The 21,007-nt window shown below is 42.2% G+C and overlaps 2 protein-coding genes across 2 annotated transcripts; both read right to left on the bottom strand.

The window, feature by feature from the left end:
• Window positions 1-219: 219 nt before the first annotated feature.
• LOC147448186 (uncharacterized) lies at window positions 220-1,156 on the bottom strand. The gene has a single exon (XM_086524511.1). It carries the CDS (start codon window positions 1,062-1,064, stop codon window positions 405-407), a length of 660 nt encoding a protein of 219 aa, XP_086380637.1. The 5' UTR covers window positions 1,065-1,156; the 3' UTR covers window positions 220-404.
• Window positions 1,157-20,331: 19,175 nt separating this feature from the next.
• On the bottom strand, window positions 20,332-20,541 carry LOC147448187 (uncharacterized). The gene has a single exon (XM_086524512.1). It carries the CDS (start codon window positions 20,539-20,541, stop codon window positions 20,332-20,334), a length of 210 nt encoding a protein of 69 aa, XP_086380638.1.
• Between the last annotated feature and the right edge of the window lie 466 nt (window positions 20,542-21,007).

A 21,007-nucleotide genomic window follows, 5' to 3' on the forward strand; every position in this document is an offset into this window, starting at 1 on the left:
TCTGTCATTACTTTCAAAGTAGAGTTAGGTTTCTTGTAGCACTGGTTATGGTTGTAAGCATTTTTCAGCTTTCTTATACACAAGAAGTCTTCTCACAATAATTCCCACATTGTGACTTACCTCAACATCATGAGCTTCTATGAGGGAGGCACTCATACCTAGCTAGGTATGCCGTGCCTCTCGAGCAGAAGCTCATGATGTTATTCATCTAATGAAAAACACTAGAAAAGACTCCGTTTCCACGTTTTGATTATAATTACATTTTTATTGGATGGTGATAAAAGTAACAACTAGATTCAGAATCAAGAATAACCTTCCCTCAAGAATCAAGAGGAAGGAGGGAGGGAGGGAGGGAAAGGATAAGGCCATAGTGCACTCCAAATGAAAGTGGGAGTGGGATTAGGCTAGGAGGAACGGTCGAGGCGGGCTTCGTAACTCTCCTGTCGTTGAAGACGCAGGCGTTCGCGCACGCGCGCAATGAAGGCATCCGCCATCTCCTTCACCTCCTCGCCCGTCAGGCTCGCCTTCCTCTGCACGACACCCTTCTTCTCTTCTTCATCATCGCCTGCAGCTCCTCCATTGCTAGCTTTGTTGATCGTCTCTTCACGGCGACGCTCTTGCTGCCGGCCTAGAGACAGCGAGCGCGGCCAGAAAGGCCGCGGGCTCGACTCCGACGACCGCTGCTTCAACACCTGCGCACCCTTTGTGGTGCGGCCGGGCAGCTTCGATTCCCGCTTCTCTCGTCTGATCTCATGAGAGACCTCATTTGCACTCATACCGGCGCAACTACGAGCCTCTAATTCCCCAGCTGCTTCACCAGACGCACCTTTGCTAACTCTTCGACTGTCCACGTAATTGCCCCTTCCCCCTTCGCTACCTGCTCTAGTCGGCCTACGGCTGCCGTCTGCCGCACGCTGATTCTGATAATCTACCTCGTCTTCTGATCGTGGACGCCTCGTTCTTGGAGCACACAAGCCTGCGGAGAAGCCCAACAATCCTAGAGAAAGGAGGAATATGAAATAGATATAGTCCTGCAGGAATGTAGCGATGGCATCCACCACCATCCCCCTGCCTGCCAATAAATAAACAACCGAGGACCGATCTGTTCTGCCCTGAATGAATGGAAGAGAAAGTAGTGAGAGGGGGAGTGCAGCAGCATTTTATTTTATATATATACATGGAGAGAGAGAGAGAGAGAGAGAGAGAGAGAGAGAGAACAAAGCTTGAGATTGTCTGTGTGCGCGCGTGTGTGGAGCTTTAACCTTTACACGCTGTCACACTTGGCGTACGCAACGTAAAGTGCTCGTTTTTCTCCACAAAGTCTCAAAGGTTTGCGTGAGGTACAGCTCTAGCTCTTTGACTTATTATTTTGAGCGCACGCTATTTTAGGAACAAGGTGAAGATTTAGGAACTCTCAAGAAAGAGAGAGAGAGAGAGAGAGAGAGAGAGAGAGAGATATGGAGAGATGGAATTGGAAAAGTCTCATTAGCCTAGCAAAGGCTTTGGGGGGCAGTGCTGTTTTTTTTTGGGGGGGGGGGGGGGGGGGGGGGCAAATTTGAGATTAGCCAATTGCAAGTTGTGCTAAAGGAAAGAAAAGCCGATAAAATATATAAGAAAATAGCTCAAAAATATCGTAAATTTGGAAACATCTACTAGTATTTTAGTACCTCGCCGCTTTTTAAAAAACAACTTTCTTCGACACTGTTTTAGGGTGTAGTTGAGGGTGGTCAACTCGCCATGTTGTGAGAGAAAGAAAGAAAGAAAGAGAGAGAGAGTCAACCTATTTTTTTGTCAAGTTTGCCATTGTAAGACTCTCTCCAAGTAGTAGAGTCCTTTTTCAACGTTTGCTATGGGCATGCAGGTATGCACCACTAGTTTGTTAAAATAAGATTGCTGATGATCACCAATTTGCTGACTCATTTTTTGAAGTTTGTAGTCGCATATTAGCCTTCTTCTTCCACACATTCGTTGGAATAAGATTGTAAATAATCACCAATTTGCTCTCTTTCCTCCCACACAAGGTTTAACTATTGACACATGAAGCTCTAAGTATTTTAGCATGGAACCTATCAAGCTCTAAACAATGGGATGAAACCCTCTCAATTTTAAGAGAAGTGGGTGTACATCAATATTCAAGAAAAGTTTGTCTCGGCTTAGTCTTGAACCGATTAGAAATTCAAGACTATTAATTGAAAGGAGAGTGAAAAGGAAAAATTTCGCTTGAATTTTATAAGAAAATAATATAAATATGCTAAAAAATATAGTTTCATTTGCAAAAAGTTCACTTAAAGAATTGGCTTCAAGGGATTTGTGTATGCATTAGGAAGAAAATGGGGTATAGGAGGGTATCTTTATTTGGCAGTTTAAAGAAATACTTAAAACTTAATCAAGCTTTGATCAAAGGTTAGAATGGTGCGATAGACCACTTAAACATGTCTATATAAAAAAACTTTTTCTTTTTCCTTAAAGACTATATATGCAGATTTTACTAGGTCTGGTTAGAGTTGCTCTCCTCCCACCCCCCAAATGTACTTTTTCAATTTTCAAATATTAAAAGTTTACCTCTCTGATTCTCTCTTTGTATTCTCTCTCTTCTTCTTTCTCCCCCTCCAAAAGTTTCCCAAGCTCTCTTTCTCTCCCCTCAGTTGTGCTAAAAAGTGCAGATCTACAATCTTTATCCCCACTCTCTCTCTAAAATGCCGTGACATCTCTCTCTATCTTCTTCTATTCTCATGCTAGGACACCTTTTTGCAAAGTAGCCTACAACATATCATTTTAGCTCTGTAACATCTCCTTCTACCTCTTTCTCCATAGCTACAACCTCTTCTAGATCTACAACCTCTTTCTTCATAGCTATAACCTCTCCTTCTAGATTTGCAACCTCTTTCTCCATAGCTCCAATATCTCCTGCTAAATTTGCAACCTCTTTCTCCATAGCTCCAACATCTCCTTCCTTGAACAATTCCCTACCCCACTTTTTATCTCTTCCCAATATTGCATCTCTCTTTTGAGTTATGGAACCTCTTTCTTTATGTGTAGCATCAACTTCCCAACTCTAGCTCCCTAACACTTTCAAGGTCTCTATCCATAGTTGCTACAACATCTCCTTCCTTACTCCAACTCTCTCTCTCTCTCTCTCTCTCTCTCTCTCTCTCTCTCTCTCTCTCTCTCTCTCTCTCTTTTTGTGCGCGTATGTCGCACGTGTCAATGCAAGGAACTTGCCGATACACCGTCACTACAAGAGGTTGTGTGCTCTTGTGACGCTCTTAGCGACGGAAATACACTGGGTTTTTATAACCCCCGGCGTCGCTATAACCGTCGCTAAAAGCGTCGCTATCTACGTCGCTATTTATGGCTCTGTAGCGTCGCTATATGCGTCGCTATACTCTTCTGTGAGAGCGTCGCTATCTGCGTCGCTATAGGCGTCGCTATATAGCGACGCCTTTAGCGACGCCTATAGCGACGCAGATAGCGACGCTCTCACAGAAGAGTATAGCGACGCATATAGCGACGCTACAGAGCCATAAATAGCGACGCTTATAGCGACGCCTGAGAGAATATTTTTTTGGTGGCAGGGCATTGAATGCCCTGCCACCCATCAACCATATTGTACTTGATTCACTTTTTAAAAAAAGTGCAAAGGTAAATAATAGACCCAAAATAGTCACCCACAAGACGCATTGTTTGCAAAATTGACAATTGTACACATCATAGACAAACTGAATTGATTGGCAAATGTAATAATGACAATTGTACAACATCATAGGCATAAAGAATTGATTGGCAAAAGGAATTGCGGTGACAAATGTAATAATATACATGGTTCAAAAAGACGTATAAAATCCGTCTCATGATACATAAGCTATGAGAAACCCTAAACTAATACTATCTAGCTACGGCTAAACTGACGTCGTCTAATCAGACGTCTCATCGCGTCCAAGCGGCGTATCTGTCGGATTCTGCAAAAAAAGACAATAAGACAGTTTTCAGTAAATATAAACATATAACGACATTTATAAAACAATACAAAAAATAAAAAAGAGTAAACCCTAATACTAACCATGCCGCCGCGAGAACTGAGAATGTCCATCAGGGCGTTTAAGCCCTTCCTGCCTGCGTACTCGCGCTCGTACGGTGTGGGATCACGTCCTGTCATCGACCACTGTCAAAACATACAAAGATTTCATTATGTTAGAACTAAAAAACTCATAAACCCTAAACTATCGAACATGCATAAAGAGCAATGTGAAAAGACTTACAAAATCAGCCTCAAATGATGCCCATCCACCGCTCCCCAAGTGGTGCGAGCTCCCTGCCTCTACTCGCGCTCTGGCTGCATCCTTTTGTTGCTTCCACTTGTCGGGATTCTCGCGCGCTGCTTTCTTCGCATTCTTCCAATCTTCTTTGGCCAGCCAATCTGGCCTATTCCACCCATTCTTGATTGCTTTTTGCACTTCGGAACGCTTGTGTTTGCAGTATTCGCGCATTCGAATCTTCATCAGGTCTTCATTGAAGCGCTGATCCCGTGTTGGAACGGGAAACTCATCATGAAGTATGCTGATGACTCTGTTTTTTAAATCCATGATCGTCTCGATCATTTCATCAATCTCGGGCTCAAACATTGTCTCGTTGGGAATGTGCTCTGCATGATCATCCCCCGAGCTGTCAGAGGCTACATCTTGTGGCCTCACATATGCTGCTTGACCAAAGCGCCTGCGAATACGTCTATTGGGTTGCAAGATTGCTGCTTGTTGGCCAGCGTCAGAGTCCGACGAGTTATAATTGGCAACAACTCGATCTATAATAGATGGATCGAACTCGCCAAATTCGCGAACGTGCTGCAAAGAAACACGTCTTGTCCGTCGCACAGCATGCTTGCATTGATTACAAGGACATAAGACCCTCGTTGAGAGATAGGTGTTTCGGTTGGACGGTCCCACATCCTCGTCGCTACTCATAATGAGGATAAAAAACTTATAACCTAGACAACAAATTTAATATTCTATTGGCATTCTTCGTCTTATCTCTCTCTCTCTCTCTCTCTCTCTCTCTCTCTCTCTCTCTCTCTTTACCTCACATTCTCTAGTCATGTCCAATCCCCGCACACCTCGGTCTAGAGGTGCACGGAGATCAGAACCACCGGGTTATAATCTCGTCTTTATTGGTCAATACCTATATTTGTGGGTACAAGAAATCTAGACACCCACGTCTACATGATACTGCATGTAGTGGACAAAATCCCTTTGCCTCTTCTCTAGCTGTAGCACTTCACTTCATCTTAACATCTTTTCACAGTAGATCTTTTCACAGTAGATCTTTTCACTGTTCGTCTAACTCTAAACCCTAAACCGTAAGTAATTCTTGCGTGGACTCGATCTAACGTAAATAAGCGTAAATCTAAATAAACGTAAATCTAACTAAAAATAAAGCTAAATCTAATTTAACGTAAGTCTAATGACTAGAGGTTGTCTAGATGGTCATTGTGTCGGGGATGTAGTGACTCTTGCCGCCCTGAAGATCCACCTTCTTCCCTATCTTCTGAAGACATTTCACCAGTACTTTTGGATCGACGGAGCCCACCATGAGTGAAGGCAGCAATACCCTATATTCCATTGAGGGCTTTCTTCACCCGCTTCATGCAGGCATCGCAGTCTATGGAGACCCGCATCTAATCTAATATAACGTAAATCTAAATCTAGCTTAAATAAACGTAAATCTAGTTAAAAATAAACCTAAATCTAATTTAATGTAAGTCTACATATAACCTAATCTTTAACGTCTTTTAAGATAGTTTCCTACGACGTTATAACTCTCTTCTTCCTGTGTGTGTGCGCGTGTGTGGATGTGTGTGCCAATAAAAAGAGATAAATGGTATAACCTTTCTATCACCCATGCCAAGTATGATAGATTGATTATGCCATTTCTCTCTTGAATAATAGGTCTTCAGTTCAACTCCTCGTCGGCTAGATCTTTAGGTCTTTTAATTTTAATTAGTTTCCTACGACGCTCCCTTAGTTTCTCTTTCTTTCTCTCTCAATGTGTGTGCGTTTTTTTGGATCTTATGCATGTTTTCTTTCTCTTTTCCTCTCTCAATGTGTGCGTTTTTTGTTTATGCATGTTCTCTCTCTCTTTTCCTCTCTCAATGCGTGCGTTTTTTGTTTATGCATGCTCTCTCTCTCTTTTTCTCTCTCAATGTGTGTGCATTCTTTGTTTATGTATGTGTGTGCGTTTTTGCACTCTCTCTCGCTCTCTCTCTCTCTCTCTCTCTCTCAAAAACACTATGTGTGTGTGTGTATGTGTGTGTGTGAGAGAGAGAGCGAGGGAGAGAGAAAGAGGGGAAGGGAACATGAGAATGAGGAGAGGGAAGGAGCATACCTGGCTCTCCTTCCTCTCCTCGTGTGTGTGTGTGTGTGTGTGTGTGTAAAAGAAAAAGAGAGAGAGAGAGAGAGAGAGAGAGAGAGTGAGGGAGAGCGTTACCTGCTCTTTGCTTGAGGGCGCCGAAAAACTCAGATCTGAGATCTGAGTTTTTGGGCGCGCTCGGTTATTTTTTTTACCCTAGCTGGCGTCGCTATGAGCGTCGCTATAAGCGTCGCTATGAGCGTCGCTATGAGCATCGCAAATTTACAAAGAAATTTGCGACGCTCATAGCGACGCTTATAGCGACGCTCATAGCGACGCCGGGAATTTTTTTTTTTGAGCGTCGCTGTGTGAGCGTCGCTAATGTGAAGAGCCTCTTGTAGTGCGTGTGCGAGCCACAAATGGCTCCAAGCACACAACAAGCCTAAACTAGTAAGCTCAAAGAAGGCGATGGTGTGTCACTCACCGCTCTACGCTTGCTTCGTGGAGGATTCCTCGCCGCGAAGAAGAAGGAGACGCCGCTACGCCGCGCTCAACCGCTTCACCGCCGTCGTACCTTCGTAATGCTCGATCGCACTCTCTCTCTCTCTCTCTCTCTCTCTCTCTCTCACACACACACACACACACACACACACACACACACACACACACACACACACAAAAGGAGGTGAAGAAGAAGAAGATGGAGATGGAGATGGAGCAAGAGCACTCTTCTATTGCACAAATGAGAGAATGAGTGAATTTTAGGTTTAGTTGACTTTTATATGAGCTTGCCCCATTCACACTTGGGCGCCCATGCTTAGCCAACTAATCCCTTGAATGTTCCAATTAGAGTGCGCCTCTCATCGACGATCACTCTTACCCTTTTCCTATTGGACCGACAAGCCCGGTACCTGACTCTACCAAATAAATAATACAATGTCTGCCGTAGGTTACAACGTCCGTCGTAGGTGATAGGGTGTCCGTGAGCCGTGAGGGTTAACATGCCCCCCTTTCTGATGTAGATTCCGTCCTCAGAACCTACTGAGTTGAAGCTCGTTCGTCGAGGTGGAAGAGCATTTCAGATGAATGTCCGTAGCCTTCTTCAGTCACTGCAAAATCAAACAACATTGGCACAGTAATTGCATTCTCATAAGCAATTAAAAAGCATATGCAGTTTTAGGCAAACAAATTGATCGGTAACAGAATTTTAAACAATTTGTTAGCAATAAACATTAAATTGCAATGTAATCAAATGCATAAACAGATGTAAAGGTAAAAAATTAAACAAGTCTGGGGTCACTAATTTAACGATCGAAAGGCACTAGAGATCGACTATTAATACCATGGGTAAGCTTCTTAATTTTCTTTGGTCAATTAAGTTGTTTAATCGCGAGAGCCAAGTATTTCATGTTCGAGGGCTGACTAGAGGCTATACCTAGAAGACCTTGTAGTTAAGCTACGATAAAAGGAATTTCTCATGAAATCATCGCCTGACTGATTACCTTTTCTTTGACCCCCCAAAGTCTTTTCACGGTGATTCAATTTTGATGTGTGTGCTTATTTTGTATGCCTTGGGTTTTTGCTTTTCAAGGAAAAGCGCCCACATTGGGAACCTCTAGGGCTCTAGTACCATAGGCGATACATGTGAGTGAAGTACCCAATCAAACTGAGATTTCTCTTCCAGCTTAAGATTTTACATTGTGGCACTTTGATTTGTTTTTGTTTGTTCGTTTTCAGCATTTTAATTTTGTAACTTTGGGGGGGTCATATAACACTGATACACCTCCCCAGGCTCATCACACTAGTAAACTCCCTTTATAATACTTAAGCTAAAGGTCAATAGGGTCAAGCCCACTAGAAAGCCCTAGTACATTTCACACAATGTTGCTTAAATCGGATTAAGAACCTAAGAAACCATTGATTATTAGGAAGGCATTCCCCATGGTATTAAGAGAAGATCTCTAACACCTAACTTGGTCAAACTAGCTTAGTCGAACTGCTTGATTTTTAAATCTAGACAAGTGATTATGACAAAAAATTCATTGAATTTAATGTTTGGTACTAAGAAAATACACTGAATATTATGCTACCAATCACAATCAAAGCAGACAAACATGGATGCAAAAAGATAAGGGGCAATGCTAATGGACAAGAAACACCTGTTTGTGTCAATGGTCGCGCTTGATTTGAAGAGTGAGTCGAGATAAAGATTCCATGAAGGTCCAAATCCTAACCACAACAACATGTTCCTGTACACACTATGAAACACAAGAATACCTCTAGGAGGCACATCAGTGGGAAAAAAGAACTTTGGTAATCACTCAACTCTAAAACAGAAACACTCCTATCGTATTAATCCTACCTAGCCTCCATCACTCGAGTGATGACGATCAAAGGTGTTTTATGACATAGGTTTCTGTTTCAGTGTACCGAATGTGAATGTGTAGGTCTGGGTCAAATGTTTTGACTTTTATTGTGCATACTCATTTGCTTATTGCTCTTGCTCTTTATTTTTTTATTTTTTTTGTGAGTATAAGGCTTTATATATATACATTCCCTAAGATTGGTGATTGAGAGGTCAGGGAAACAAGGTTGACAGGAGAATGAGTGAATGATGACTGTCAGCAAACATTCCCCCCTTCCTTGGGTAGATCATATCGTTTGAAATGTGCTCCTCACCCTTTGAAACCAGTTGTTCCAGTCGGTAATAGGTGAGGATTTTTTCCAGTAGTTTTCTATTACCTTAGGTGCCTCATCGAGTTGCAAGGGTGGTAAGGTACTCTCCCAGGATCGAACTTGAAGTGGTTCATTAGGTGATTCTTGAACAATGGGAGGTGTGGATTCCTTTGTAGCTTTATGGAGGTCCACTATTGTAGGTGGAGGCTGTGGAGAAGCTTTTACCTCTATGGATGCATTACATGAGGAGCTAGAAGCTTCATGGGCCTCTCCCCTTCCTGATCTAGGTGGAACAAATTGTTCTTTCTTTGGTACCCAAACTAGCTCTAGAGCGGGTGTGTAGCATTCTGTGATTTTTTTCTTTCCACGGTCGTTAATTTGTTTTGGAGCTACAAGATTGGGCTCACATGGGTCAGGTGACAGGTAAGAACACAATCTACGTTTTGGCACCCAAATTTGATCATTTCCTCGATAGTAGCCTTGGGCTTCCAATAATCGTTTAGGGATCCAATGCCATGTTCTCTTACATTTCTTGGGGCGAGTGGTATGTTTCTTACAAGGCTTCTATTTTTTAGTACTAGCCATGGTCGCTAAAGAAGCTTTAGGGACCCACTTATATGTTTTCTTCGTTATATTAGGATGAGTCTTGTCAGAAGCTATATGCATTGCTTGTAGCATATTTAAGGGTACAGTCATTTCATCCCCCTCAGGTGTTACCCAAGTCGTCCCCCTGTTCCCCCAAGTGTCTATGGTTGCTGCTAGGTGGACCCAATCCACATTGTCCGACTCAGTCATCCCAGGTAATACATCCATATAAGGAGAATCTTCCCCAACATCAGTGTCCACTTTACACGTGTAACAATACTGCAATGGGGCCAAGTGAACTGTGGTGTCAGATCTATGATCAATTATAAACTTGTTTCCTAGAGGATGTGCTCGACCCGTCACAAGATCCACTCGAATGACAGAATCTTGGAACTGCAAGTAGACATGGTTTTTAGACCAGTCATGCACCATTTTTGCTTCCCTCATGAAAGGACGTCCTAAGATCATCTCCGATGCCATAGTGTGTTTGGAGAAATCCATAACAATAGTAATCCTTATTTTATGTCCAAATACCTTGATCTTGAGATCTTCTAGCATCCCAATAGGTTTAACAATAGACCCATTGGCCATCTTCACTACTATGGTTGTGGTCGCAAGGTGAGGTCTTTCCATAGTTTCCCAGCAATTTTTAGTCACAATGCTAATCCCAGCGCCACCATCAAGGATTCCCTTCACAGTTAATCCCTTAGTAGTGATTGGTATGGTCGCATTGGATTCATCACCCTCAAAGTATTGCCCCAACTTGTTAACAGGTATTTCTATAACAAGGTTCTCATCTAGGTTGGGTTGTGGATCTAAGTGTTCCTCCTCTATTGGCATCTCCCCAGCTCCATCCATCTGTGCAAATTGTGGTAGCCCAAACTTTAGTTCTCCATTGAGGAAGGCTCGAAGAGCTGAGACTAGCTCGGGGTCTTTATATATTTTGGACATGATGGTGGTTCTAACTTCTGAAGACATGAAATCCATCAATTTGGCAATGTTTAACGGTACCTTTTGTCCTTGAATCCCTTGACGTGGGGAAGATGGGATCTCCATTTCTTCGATAGGATCAGGTAGTCCCTCTGTAAACATTCTTTCCATCAAGAAGTGAGTACGCCCACTTTCCCATGACTTTAAGTCACTTTCTTCTTCGATGACACTAGGTATGTCCAAGGGTCTATGGACTTGGTGAGGTTGTTGTTGCGTAGGGAACACGGTGTCTGTAATCTGGATCTTCCTAGGTGCTGGTTCTAGATCCCTTTGGGTATCTTCTACCAAAATCCTTAATTGCTTGACTCGCTCAATCTCCTCTGTAGGGTTTGGGAAAGTTCCTATCTTCATTTTGGATCCTGACCATTGTGGATCATGAAGATCTTCCTTGTTGGTTTCTACGTTAGTGGTCGTTTTGGTCTCCATGGTTTCACGTGAATCAGAATCTTCTTCAACGTCATTCATATATACAGGGTCATCACCAGTCCCTATGTTGGTCTTTGAACTGGGGTCTGACTTCGCTGCTTTTTGCGATCTCTTTCTTCGTGTTTTCTTCTTTTTCTGAGATTGGGCAATTGATGCCGTGTCTCTTTCCTCAAGAATATAATTTTGTTTTTGGAGCATCGATCGTGTGAGTACATTTACTGGTACCACGGGTGTACTTGGTGATGGCTCCTCGGTAACTTCAATCAAGTTTAATGGCGTGATCTTCGGTGCATTTGGATTATTTGGACATTGGGCAATCAAATGATCTATGCCACATCGATTACACGAGTATCGGCATTGTAGACGTGCTCGCTTGATTGGTTTGCATCAGTGTGGCGTTCTTTTGTAGCCTAATAGGACACTCGGCTACACGATGTGGACCTCCACACTCATAGCATTGAAGAGGTGGTCTCTTAGCGGTGTAATTGATATTTTGGCCTCTTGTTGCAAGAGCAGCTACTTGATATACAGGTTTGACTTGTCCCCAATAGTCCTCCATGTAGTATTGTGGACTTTCTTCAAGCACATCCATCCCATAGGCGATATTAGGATCTATATCTTCCTCATAGCCTTCCAAACAAGAAATAGATGACTCACAACCCACTTGATTCACAGAAGTGATTCTCGGATGTGGTGGTTGCAGTCCTAGCACTGGAGGTGGTAAGGGTGTTGTTTGAACAACATTTTGGGCCCTAGGGACCATGTGTTGTGGTGTTTTGTTCAGGAGGTGGGGCCGGCATCAATGCAGGCACTCGAGGTGTGTCTGTCCATGCTAAGGTTGGTCTATTGGCCATCGCACGCTTAAATACTATGCAATCCTTAGCTTGATGACCATACCTCCCACAGGCATTGCAGTTCCCATTGAATTTTACTCTAAAAGTAGGGCATTCACTAGTACTATGCGGTCCATAGCATACTGAGCACCATTGCTGCTCCCTTCTTGGATACATATGATTGTTTTGCGGAGCACGATTGTCTCTAAGACTCTCTTGAATAGCCTTGGTGAGATCTGCTAAAGTCATCTCAGATATCTTTGGCTCCTTAGCAATAGGCTTTAGGGTCATTGGCTGATGCCCCGATGCTTGTGAGCTAATAGATTTAGACTCAACAGACACTCTTTCTCCTTGAATCATTAAATTATCCTCCAATTGGATCGCATTGGTGGTGACTGCTTCCCATGTGGTGATACCTCTAATGACTAGGCCATTGTAGATATCCTCATGTCGTAATCCCCTAATGAATCTATCCAGCAATTGGTTATTGTTGAAGGGATCATTTGGATTACAACGAGAATTCAAATGCTTCAAGCGACTTATAAAGTCTCTCACCGACTCTCCTTCCTCTCGTTGGGCTTTCTAGAGCTGAGAGGCTACACCCCAAAGTAATCCCTCTCGTATGTATTCTTTTAAGAACAGTCTCCTAAGAGTAGGGTAAATCGTTTTTTCTTCCACCCTTAGGGTTCTATATCAATCCCCAACCTTTCCACTTAAGGTTAGGCTTAAAGCATTGCTCTTATGTAGGTCATTGTGTTCTCCTAGAGAATCGCATATTTGTTCAAACACTTCGATATGCTTTCTCACATCCCCGTCTCCACTAAATTTTTGTGTGAGCTTGGCTATTTGTATTGCCTTACTTCTAGGCTCTCTATCAGAAGCATTACGCATATTCTCAGCAATAGATCGACCTATAGCTTGAGCAAATGTTTCCAAGTCACCTAAGTGAGTAGGCACCGTGGGTGAAGGTGCTCCAAAGACTACATGTGGAGTAGGTATTGGCATTGGGCTTGGCGCATAGGAAGCCCTTGGGTTCCACGTTGGGTACGATGTTGTGCCATGTGGTGGTCCATAGTTCATATGAGTGGCCCTAGGCATAACAGACGTCGGATGCGGCATGCTAATGCTAGCCGGTATAGTCCCATGGAAATAAGAACTTGTGTATTGTGGTTGTGGAGCATAGGTAGTTGAAACAATGGGAGGGGTAGGGACTACATGAGTACGTGGACCCATAGGTGCATACGATTGGTTCGCACTTGTAGGTACTATTGTAGGCATTGAGCTACCATGTAGCGGTGCTTTACTAACAAACAAGGTCCATGGCGTGTTTCTTGGCATGCCCATCATTGGGGTAGGCATGGTAGCCATGGTGTCATCAACGGAAAGATGAGCTAGACTTGGAAAAGTAAAGCTATCACTTGTGGACTCAGATTGCATTGAGACCCCTGGCAAAACAACATATGGGGGATCGATGGGACTCATTGGGGGAGTCTCCATTTGTGATAGAGTGGGTTGTTTCCCTTTGCCCGTGGCTAAAAATTGCATAGGACCCTTCGAAGGTATGTTTATTCCTCGATTTTGCCTCTCGGACTGGATAATCCTATGGATGACATTGCAGATCATGTGTTGTTGTTCCTCCAGACTAGTGGCACTAGATGTGGATTGTACAACTTCTAACCAACCCACATGGTATGTGTAGCCCATGTATAGGTCGTTCAAAGTCTTCATGTGTAGGTCATATTCCCAATTTTCATTGAGAAATACCCCATCCAAACTTGGTGTACTAGAGGGTTGCCGTGAGGTGGATGCAATGTTGCTTCCCGTGTTTTGACTTTTAGTCACCGCTACCTTAGAGGCGACTTTGGAAGGTGGTAGCTCGGTAGGGCCCTCATTAAATGAGGTAGGTAGAATGTCCACGTGGACACTCTGAGGGAGTGTGGGGTCTACAGGAGATGTGAATGGTGATTCTACTTCCCCGCCCCCTTCGTTTACTTCACTAGCCGTAGATTCAGAGCGCGTATCTCTACTAAAAGTTTCCATCAAACGGCTAAAAAAACTAGTTCCAGGTTGTTGGGCCCATCTAGGCACGGTTTCATTTGTTCCCCCAGAGCTTTGTGTAAGATGATCTTCCATAATATCGTAGTCAGAGGAAGAGTCGCTAGCCGCTATATTTGGGTCTTGGGTTGCACTACCTTGGGTCCCTGCCGAGGGCGTAGACCCTAGCGTGGAAGGATAGTGAGTACCCCCGTAAATCGAAGCACTAGCTAGTTGTTCGGACTCTAGCACACGACCAGAGCGTAGATACATGTGCTTTGGGTGCCCTACAAGTGTCAACAAGTACCCTCAAAGGTTACTTGCTTTGTTTTGTGGGTGTTTTGCACCCCATTTTCTACTTGATTTTTTCTTGTTTTTGATGTTTTTTTAATGTTTGATTTTTTTGATTGAAGTGTGTGATAGCTCGAAACAATCGTATCACTTAAAGGGTCGTTGTGTGCTTTACAGCACAATTTTCGGGCATCTGACGTTCTGTTGGTCCTCAAAAAATCAATTTTTAGCTACATGTGAAGCTAAAATTCGTTTTTTTAAAAGGCGATTGAGGCCGAGGCCTGAGCGTGAGCTTGGGCTTAGGTCTGGGCTTGGATCTAGGAGATATTCCCGATCTCGGTCCTACCTTTTTTTTTTTAAAAAATTAATTTTTTTTAAATTTTTTTTTAAATTTTAAGGATAAGGCTGCCGCGGCCTGCGCGAGAGCACACACACACACTCTCTCTACCTACTTCTAACTAATACACCTACTCTTACACACTAACACACTCTATTAACTCTCACTAATTTACTTCCTACTTGCTGTACACAGAAAACTAACTACCTTAATACAGAGAGAATAAACACAGAACCTTTGAAATCTCTATTAACAAAGAAAACTAACTACCTTAATACACAGAGAAATAACACAGAACCTTTGAAAACTCCATTAAAAAAAAAAACACACAGTATAACACCAAATCCCTCTTCTCAACACACACACACACTCCTTCCCTACCTTTCCTATAATTGAAATTGCACCACGGAGAAGCACAGAGTGCTACTCGAGCTTCATGTATGGCATTCCCCGGCAGCGGCGCCAAAAATGTGCGCGTATGTCGCACGTGTCAATGCAAGGAACTTGCCGATACACCGTGTGTGAGCCACAAATGGCTCCAAGCACACAACAAGCCTAAACTAGTAAGCTCAAAGAAGGCGATGGTGTGTCACTCACCGCTCTACGCTTGCTTCGTGGAGGATTCCTCGCCACGAAGAAGAAGGAGACGCCGCTACGCCGCGCTCAACCGCTTCACCGCCGTCGTACCTTTGTAATGCTCGATCGCACTCTCTCTCTCTCTCTCTCACACACACACACACACACATACACACACACACAAGGAGGTGAAGAAGAAGAAGATGGAGATGGAGATGGAGATGGAGCAAGAGCACTCTTCTATTGCACAAATGAGAGAATGAGTGAATTTTAGGTTTAGTTGACTTTTATATGAGCTCGCCCCATTCACACTTGGGCGCCCATGCTTAGCCAACTAATCCCTTGAATGTTCCAGTTAGAGTGTGCCTCTCATCGGCGATCACTCTTACCCTTTTCCTATTGGACCGACAAGCCCGATACCTGACTCTACCAAATAAATAATACAATGTCCACCATAGGTTAGAACGTCCGTCATAGGTGATAGGGTGTCCGTGAGCCGTGAGGGTTAACACACTCTCTCTCTCTAATATATGTGTGTGTGTGTGTTAGAGAGAGAGAGAGAGAGAGAACTATGCACTATGCAAGTAATTTCTAGCAGGAGTGTGCTTGTTCATAGCTACCAAAGGATTACAATGGTGTAGAGATCTACTTTCCATGGTATCATTGTAGTGGAATGCAAGAGAAAGTAGTGAGGAGGATAGCATCAGCATTTTATAGAGAGAGAGAGAGAGTGAGAGAGAGAGAGCCTAATGACAACAAAGCTTGAGATTGTATGTGTGTGTGTGGAGAGCTTTACCTCTACAAGATGTCACACTTGGCATACGTAACGTAAACTACTCGTTTCCCTCCACCCAAAGTCTCAAAGGATTGCATGAGGTACAAGTCTTTGACTTCCTTAGATTTTGAACGCTCGCTCCAATCATCTAGTTGAAATTTTAGAACAAGGTGAAGATTTAGGAACTCTTAAGGTCACATACGAGAGAGAGAGAGAGAGAGAGAGAGAGAGAGAGAGAGAGAGAGAGAGAGAGAGATGGAATTGGAAATCCCCAAAGTCCATTAGTAGAGGTTGTGGGGGGCAGTGCTCAGGAAAGGTTTGCCTCAGCTAGCCTTGGGCCTTAAAAAATTGAGAATAGCGTATCATCCATGCTAAAGGAAATAAAATCCAATTAAATAAACAAGAATATAGCTCAAAAATCCTATAAATTTGGAAATTTCTACCAGTATTTTTGGTTTACATCTTTAGAAACAAGATATGGTCGCTTCTTAGAGAAACAAATTTCTTGGACACCGTGTAGTTGAGGGTGGTAAACTCGCCATATTGTTAGAGAATGAAGGAATGACGAGCGTATCAAGCTACTAGTAGGGATTCACTGAACATAACAGCAAGGGATGAAAAGAGCAAAGGAATGAGAGAGAGAGAGAGAGAGAGAGAGAGAGAACCTTTTTTTTTCAATTTTGCCATTCTAAGACTCTCTTGAAGTAGTAGAGTCGTATGCACCATGCATTTATTGGAATAAGATTACCGATGATTACTCAGGGGGTTCACCATTCAATACCCCCTATATAATGTGCGTTCGTGGGGTATTAAAAAACCCCCTCTTTTAACATGTTTGAATGAATAAAATGACCCCTTATTTTAGAATTTTTTTCCAAAATTGAATATAAAATCTCCTTATTCTAATGTATCTCTGTTAAATTGCCTTAAAAATTTTCATTTTAAACCCCTCCTTTAGAACTTACGTTATACATTAACATGATTACATAATGCAACCCCCGAGACGACTACCAATTTGCTCACTCATTTTTTGAAGTTTGCAGTGGCATATTGGCCTTGGTCTTCCGCACATTTGTTGGAATAAGATTGTAAATGATCACCAATTTGCTCGCTCTTTCCTCCCTCACAAGGTTTAACTATTGACACATGAAATTGTAAGTACTTTTGCATGTAACCTATCAAGGTCTAAACAATGGGATGAAACCCTCTCACTTTTAGGAGAAGTGGGTGTACATCAGTGTTCAAGAAAATTTTGTCTTGGCTTAGCCTTGAACCGATTAAAAATTTAAGACGATTGGTTCTTAGGAGAGTGTAAAGAAAATTTTTGCTTGGATTTTGCAAGAAAATAATATAAATATTCTAAAATATAGTTTCATTTACAAGAAATTCACTTAAGGATTGGCTTCAAGGGATTTGTGTATGCATTAGGAAGAGAATGGTGTATAGGAAGGCCTCTTTATTTGGCACTTTAAGGAAATACGTAAAACTTAATCAAGCTTTGACCAAAGGCTAGAACGGTGGGATAACATGCCTATATAAAAAAACTTTTTCTTTTTTCTAAAAGAGAATGTATGCAGATTTTACTAGATTGGGTTGGAGTTACTCCCCCCAAAAGCATTTTTTCAATTTTCAAATATTAGAAGTTTCTCTCTTTGTATTCTCTCTCTTCTTCTTTCTCCCCCTCCAAAAGTTTTCCAAGCTCTCTCTCTTTCTGTCCCCTCAGCTGTGCTGAAAAGTGAAAATCCGCAACCTTTATCCTCTCTCTCTCTCTCTCTCTCTCTCTAAAAAGTCGTGACATCTCTCTCTATCCTCTTCTATTCTCATTCTAGGACACCTTTTTGCAAAGTAGCCTACAACATATCATTTTAGCTCTGTAACATCTCCTTCTACCTCTTTCTCCATAGCTACAACATCTCCTTTTAGATCTGCAACCTCTTTCTCCATAGCTACAACCTCTTCTTCAAGATCTGCAACCTCTTTCTTCATAGCTATAACCTCACCTTATAGATTTGCAACCTCTTCTCCATAGTTCCAACATCTCCTTCTGGATCAACAGCAACCTCTTTCTCCATAGCTCCAATATCTCATGCTAGATTTGCAACCTCTTTCTCCATCGCTCCAACATCTCCTTCCTTGAACAAGGTTCCCTACCCCACTTTTGCTCTCTTCCTAAGGTTGCATCTCTCTTTTTGAGTTATGGAACCTCTTTCTTTTGTGCAGCATCAACTTCTTAACTCTAGCTCCCTATCACTTTTGAGGTCTCTATCCATAGTTTCTACTCTCCTTCCTCACTCTAACTCTCTCTGTCTCTCTCTCTCTCTCTCTCTCTCTCTCTCTCTCTCTCTCTCTCTCTCTCTCTAAGAGAACTATGCATTATGCAAGTAATTTCTAGCAGGAATGTGCTTGTTCATAGCTACCAAAGGATTAAAATGGAGTAGAGATCTACTTTACATGGTATAGATAACTACTTTACATGGTGACAATGGAGTAGAGATCTACTTTCCAAGGTCGCACTGTAGTGGAATGCAAGGAATGCAAGAGAAAGTAGTGAGAGGAGGAGAGCAACAACATTATATATATATATATATATATATATATATATATATATATATATATATATATATATATATATATATATATATATATAGAGAGAGAGAGAGAGAGAGAGAGAGTAGGTGACAACAATGCTTGATCATTTCCAAGCTTGAGATTGTCTGTGTGCACGTGTGTGTGGAGCTTCACCTTTACACAATGTCACACTTGGCATACGTAACATAAAGTGTGCGTTTCCCTCCACCCAAAGTCTCAAAGGATTGCATGAGGTATAACTCTTTGACTTCCTCAAAATTTGAGAGCTCGCTCCAATCATCTAGTTGAAATTTTAGAACAAGGTGAAGATTTCGGAACTCTCAAGGTCACGTACGAGAGAGAGAGAGAGAGAGAGAGAGAGAGAGAGAGAGAGAGAGAGAGAGAGAGAGAGAGAGAGAGAGAGAGAGAGAGAGATGGAATTGGAAATCCCCAAAGTCCCATTAGTAGAGGTTGGTGCAGTGCTCGGGAAAGGTTTGCCTCTACTAGCCTTGGGCCGGTTGAAAATTAAGATTAGCGTATTGCAAATCGTGTGCTAGAGGAAAGAAAATCCAATTAAATAAACAAGAATAAAGTTCAAAAATCCTATAAATTTGGAAACTTCTACTAGTATTTTTGGTTTACATCTTTACAAGGAGGACCTGGTCGCTTCTTAGAGAAACAACTTTGTTGGACACTACTTCAACGTGTAGTTGAGGGTGGTCAACTCGCCATATTGTGAGAGAATGAAGGAATGAGGAGGGTATCGAGCTACTAGTAGGGATTCACTAAACATAGAAGCAAAGGATGAAAACAGCAAAGCAATGAGAGAGAGAGAGAGAGAGAGAGAGAGAGAGAGAGAGAACCTATTTTTGGTCAATTTTGCCATTGTAAGACTCTCTTGAAGTAGTAGAGTCCTTTCTCAAAATTTGCAATGGGCATGTAGGTATGCACCACGCACTTGTTGAAACAAGATTGCCGATGAACACCAATTTGCTCACTCATTTTTTGAAGTTTGCAGTGGCATATTGGCCTCGGTCTTCCACACATTTGCTGGAATAAGATTGTAAATGATCACCAATTTTCTCGCTCTTTCCTCCCTCACAAGGCTTAACTATTGACACATGAAACTGTAAGTATTTTAGCATGGAACCTATCAAGGTCTAATCAATAAGATGAACCTCTCACTTTTAAGAGAAGTGGGTGCACATCAATGTTCAAGAAAAGTTTGTAGCCTTGAACCGATTACAAATTTAAGACAATTTTTTATGGTTCAGAGGAGAGTGTAAAGAAAAAAAATTCTTGGATTTTGCAAGAAAATAATATAAATATGCTTTAAAAAAGTTTCATTTGCAAAAAAATCACTTAAAAATTTGGCTTCAAGGGATTTGTGTATGCCTTAGGAAGAGAATGGTGTATAGGAGGGTCTATTTATTTGGCAATTTAAGGAAATACATAAAACTTAATCAAGCTTTGACCAAAGGCTAGAATGGTGTGATATATAGCCTAAACATGCCTATATAAAATAAGTTTTGCTTTTTTCTTAAAGAGTATATGCAGATTTTACTAGGTCTGGTTGGAGTTACTCCCCCCCCCCCAAAAAAAAAAACTACTTTTTTAATTTTCAAATATGAAAAGTTTCCCTCTTTGTATTCTCTCTCTTCTTCGTTCTCCTCCTCCAAAAGTTTCCCAAGCTCTCTCTCTCTCTCTCTCTCTCTCTCTCTCTCTCTCTCTCTCTCTCTCTCTCTCTCTCCCCCCCCCCCCCCCCCCCCCTCTCAACTGTGCTGAAAAGTGCAGATCTATAATCTTTTCCCACTCTCTCTCTCTAAAACGCCATGACATCTCTCTCTATCCTCTTATATTCTCATGCTAGGACACCTTTTTGCAAAGTAGCCTACACCATATCATTTTAGCTTTGTAACATCTCCTTCTACCGCTTTCTCCATAGCTACAACTTCTCCTTCTAGATCTGCAACCTCTTTCTCCATAGCTACAAACTTTCCTTCTAGATCTGCAACCTCTTTCTCCATAGCTATAACCTCTCCTTCTAGATCTGCAACCTCTTTCTCCATAGCTATAACCTCTCCTTCTAGATCTGTAACCTCTTTCTTCATAGCTCCAACATCTCCTTCTAGATCAACAACAACCACTCTCTCCATATCTCCAATATCTCCTGCTAGATTCAAAGCCTCTTTCTCCATAGCTCCAACATCTCCTTCCTTGAACAAGGTTCCCTACCCCACTTTTTCTCTCTTCCCAAGCTTGCATCTCTCTTTTGAGTTATGGAACCTATTTCTTTATGTGCAGCATCAACTCAACTAACTCCCTATCACTTTTCAGGTCTCTATCCATAGTTGCTGCCACATCTTCTTCATTACTCTCTCTCTCTCTCTCTCTCTCTCTAAACTATGCATTATGCAAGTAATTTCTAGCAGGAGTATGTTTGTCCATAGATACCAAAGGATTACAATGGAGTAGAGATCTACTTTACATGGTGTAGAGAACTACTTCACATGGTGCCAATGGAGTAGAGATCTACTTTCCATGGTGTCACTGTAGTGAAATGCAAGAGAAAGTAGT

The sequence above is a fragment of the Adiantum capillus-veneris genome, chromosome 11, assembly GCF_014529385.1.
Source record: "Adiantum capillus-veneris isolate H3 chromosome 11, ASM1452938v2, whole genome shotgun sequence".
NCBI lineage: Eukaryota > Viridiplantae > Streptophyta > Polypodiopsida > Polypodiales > Pteridaceae > Adiantum > Adiantum capillus-veneris.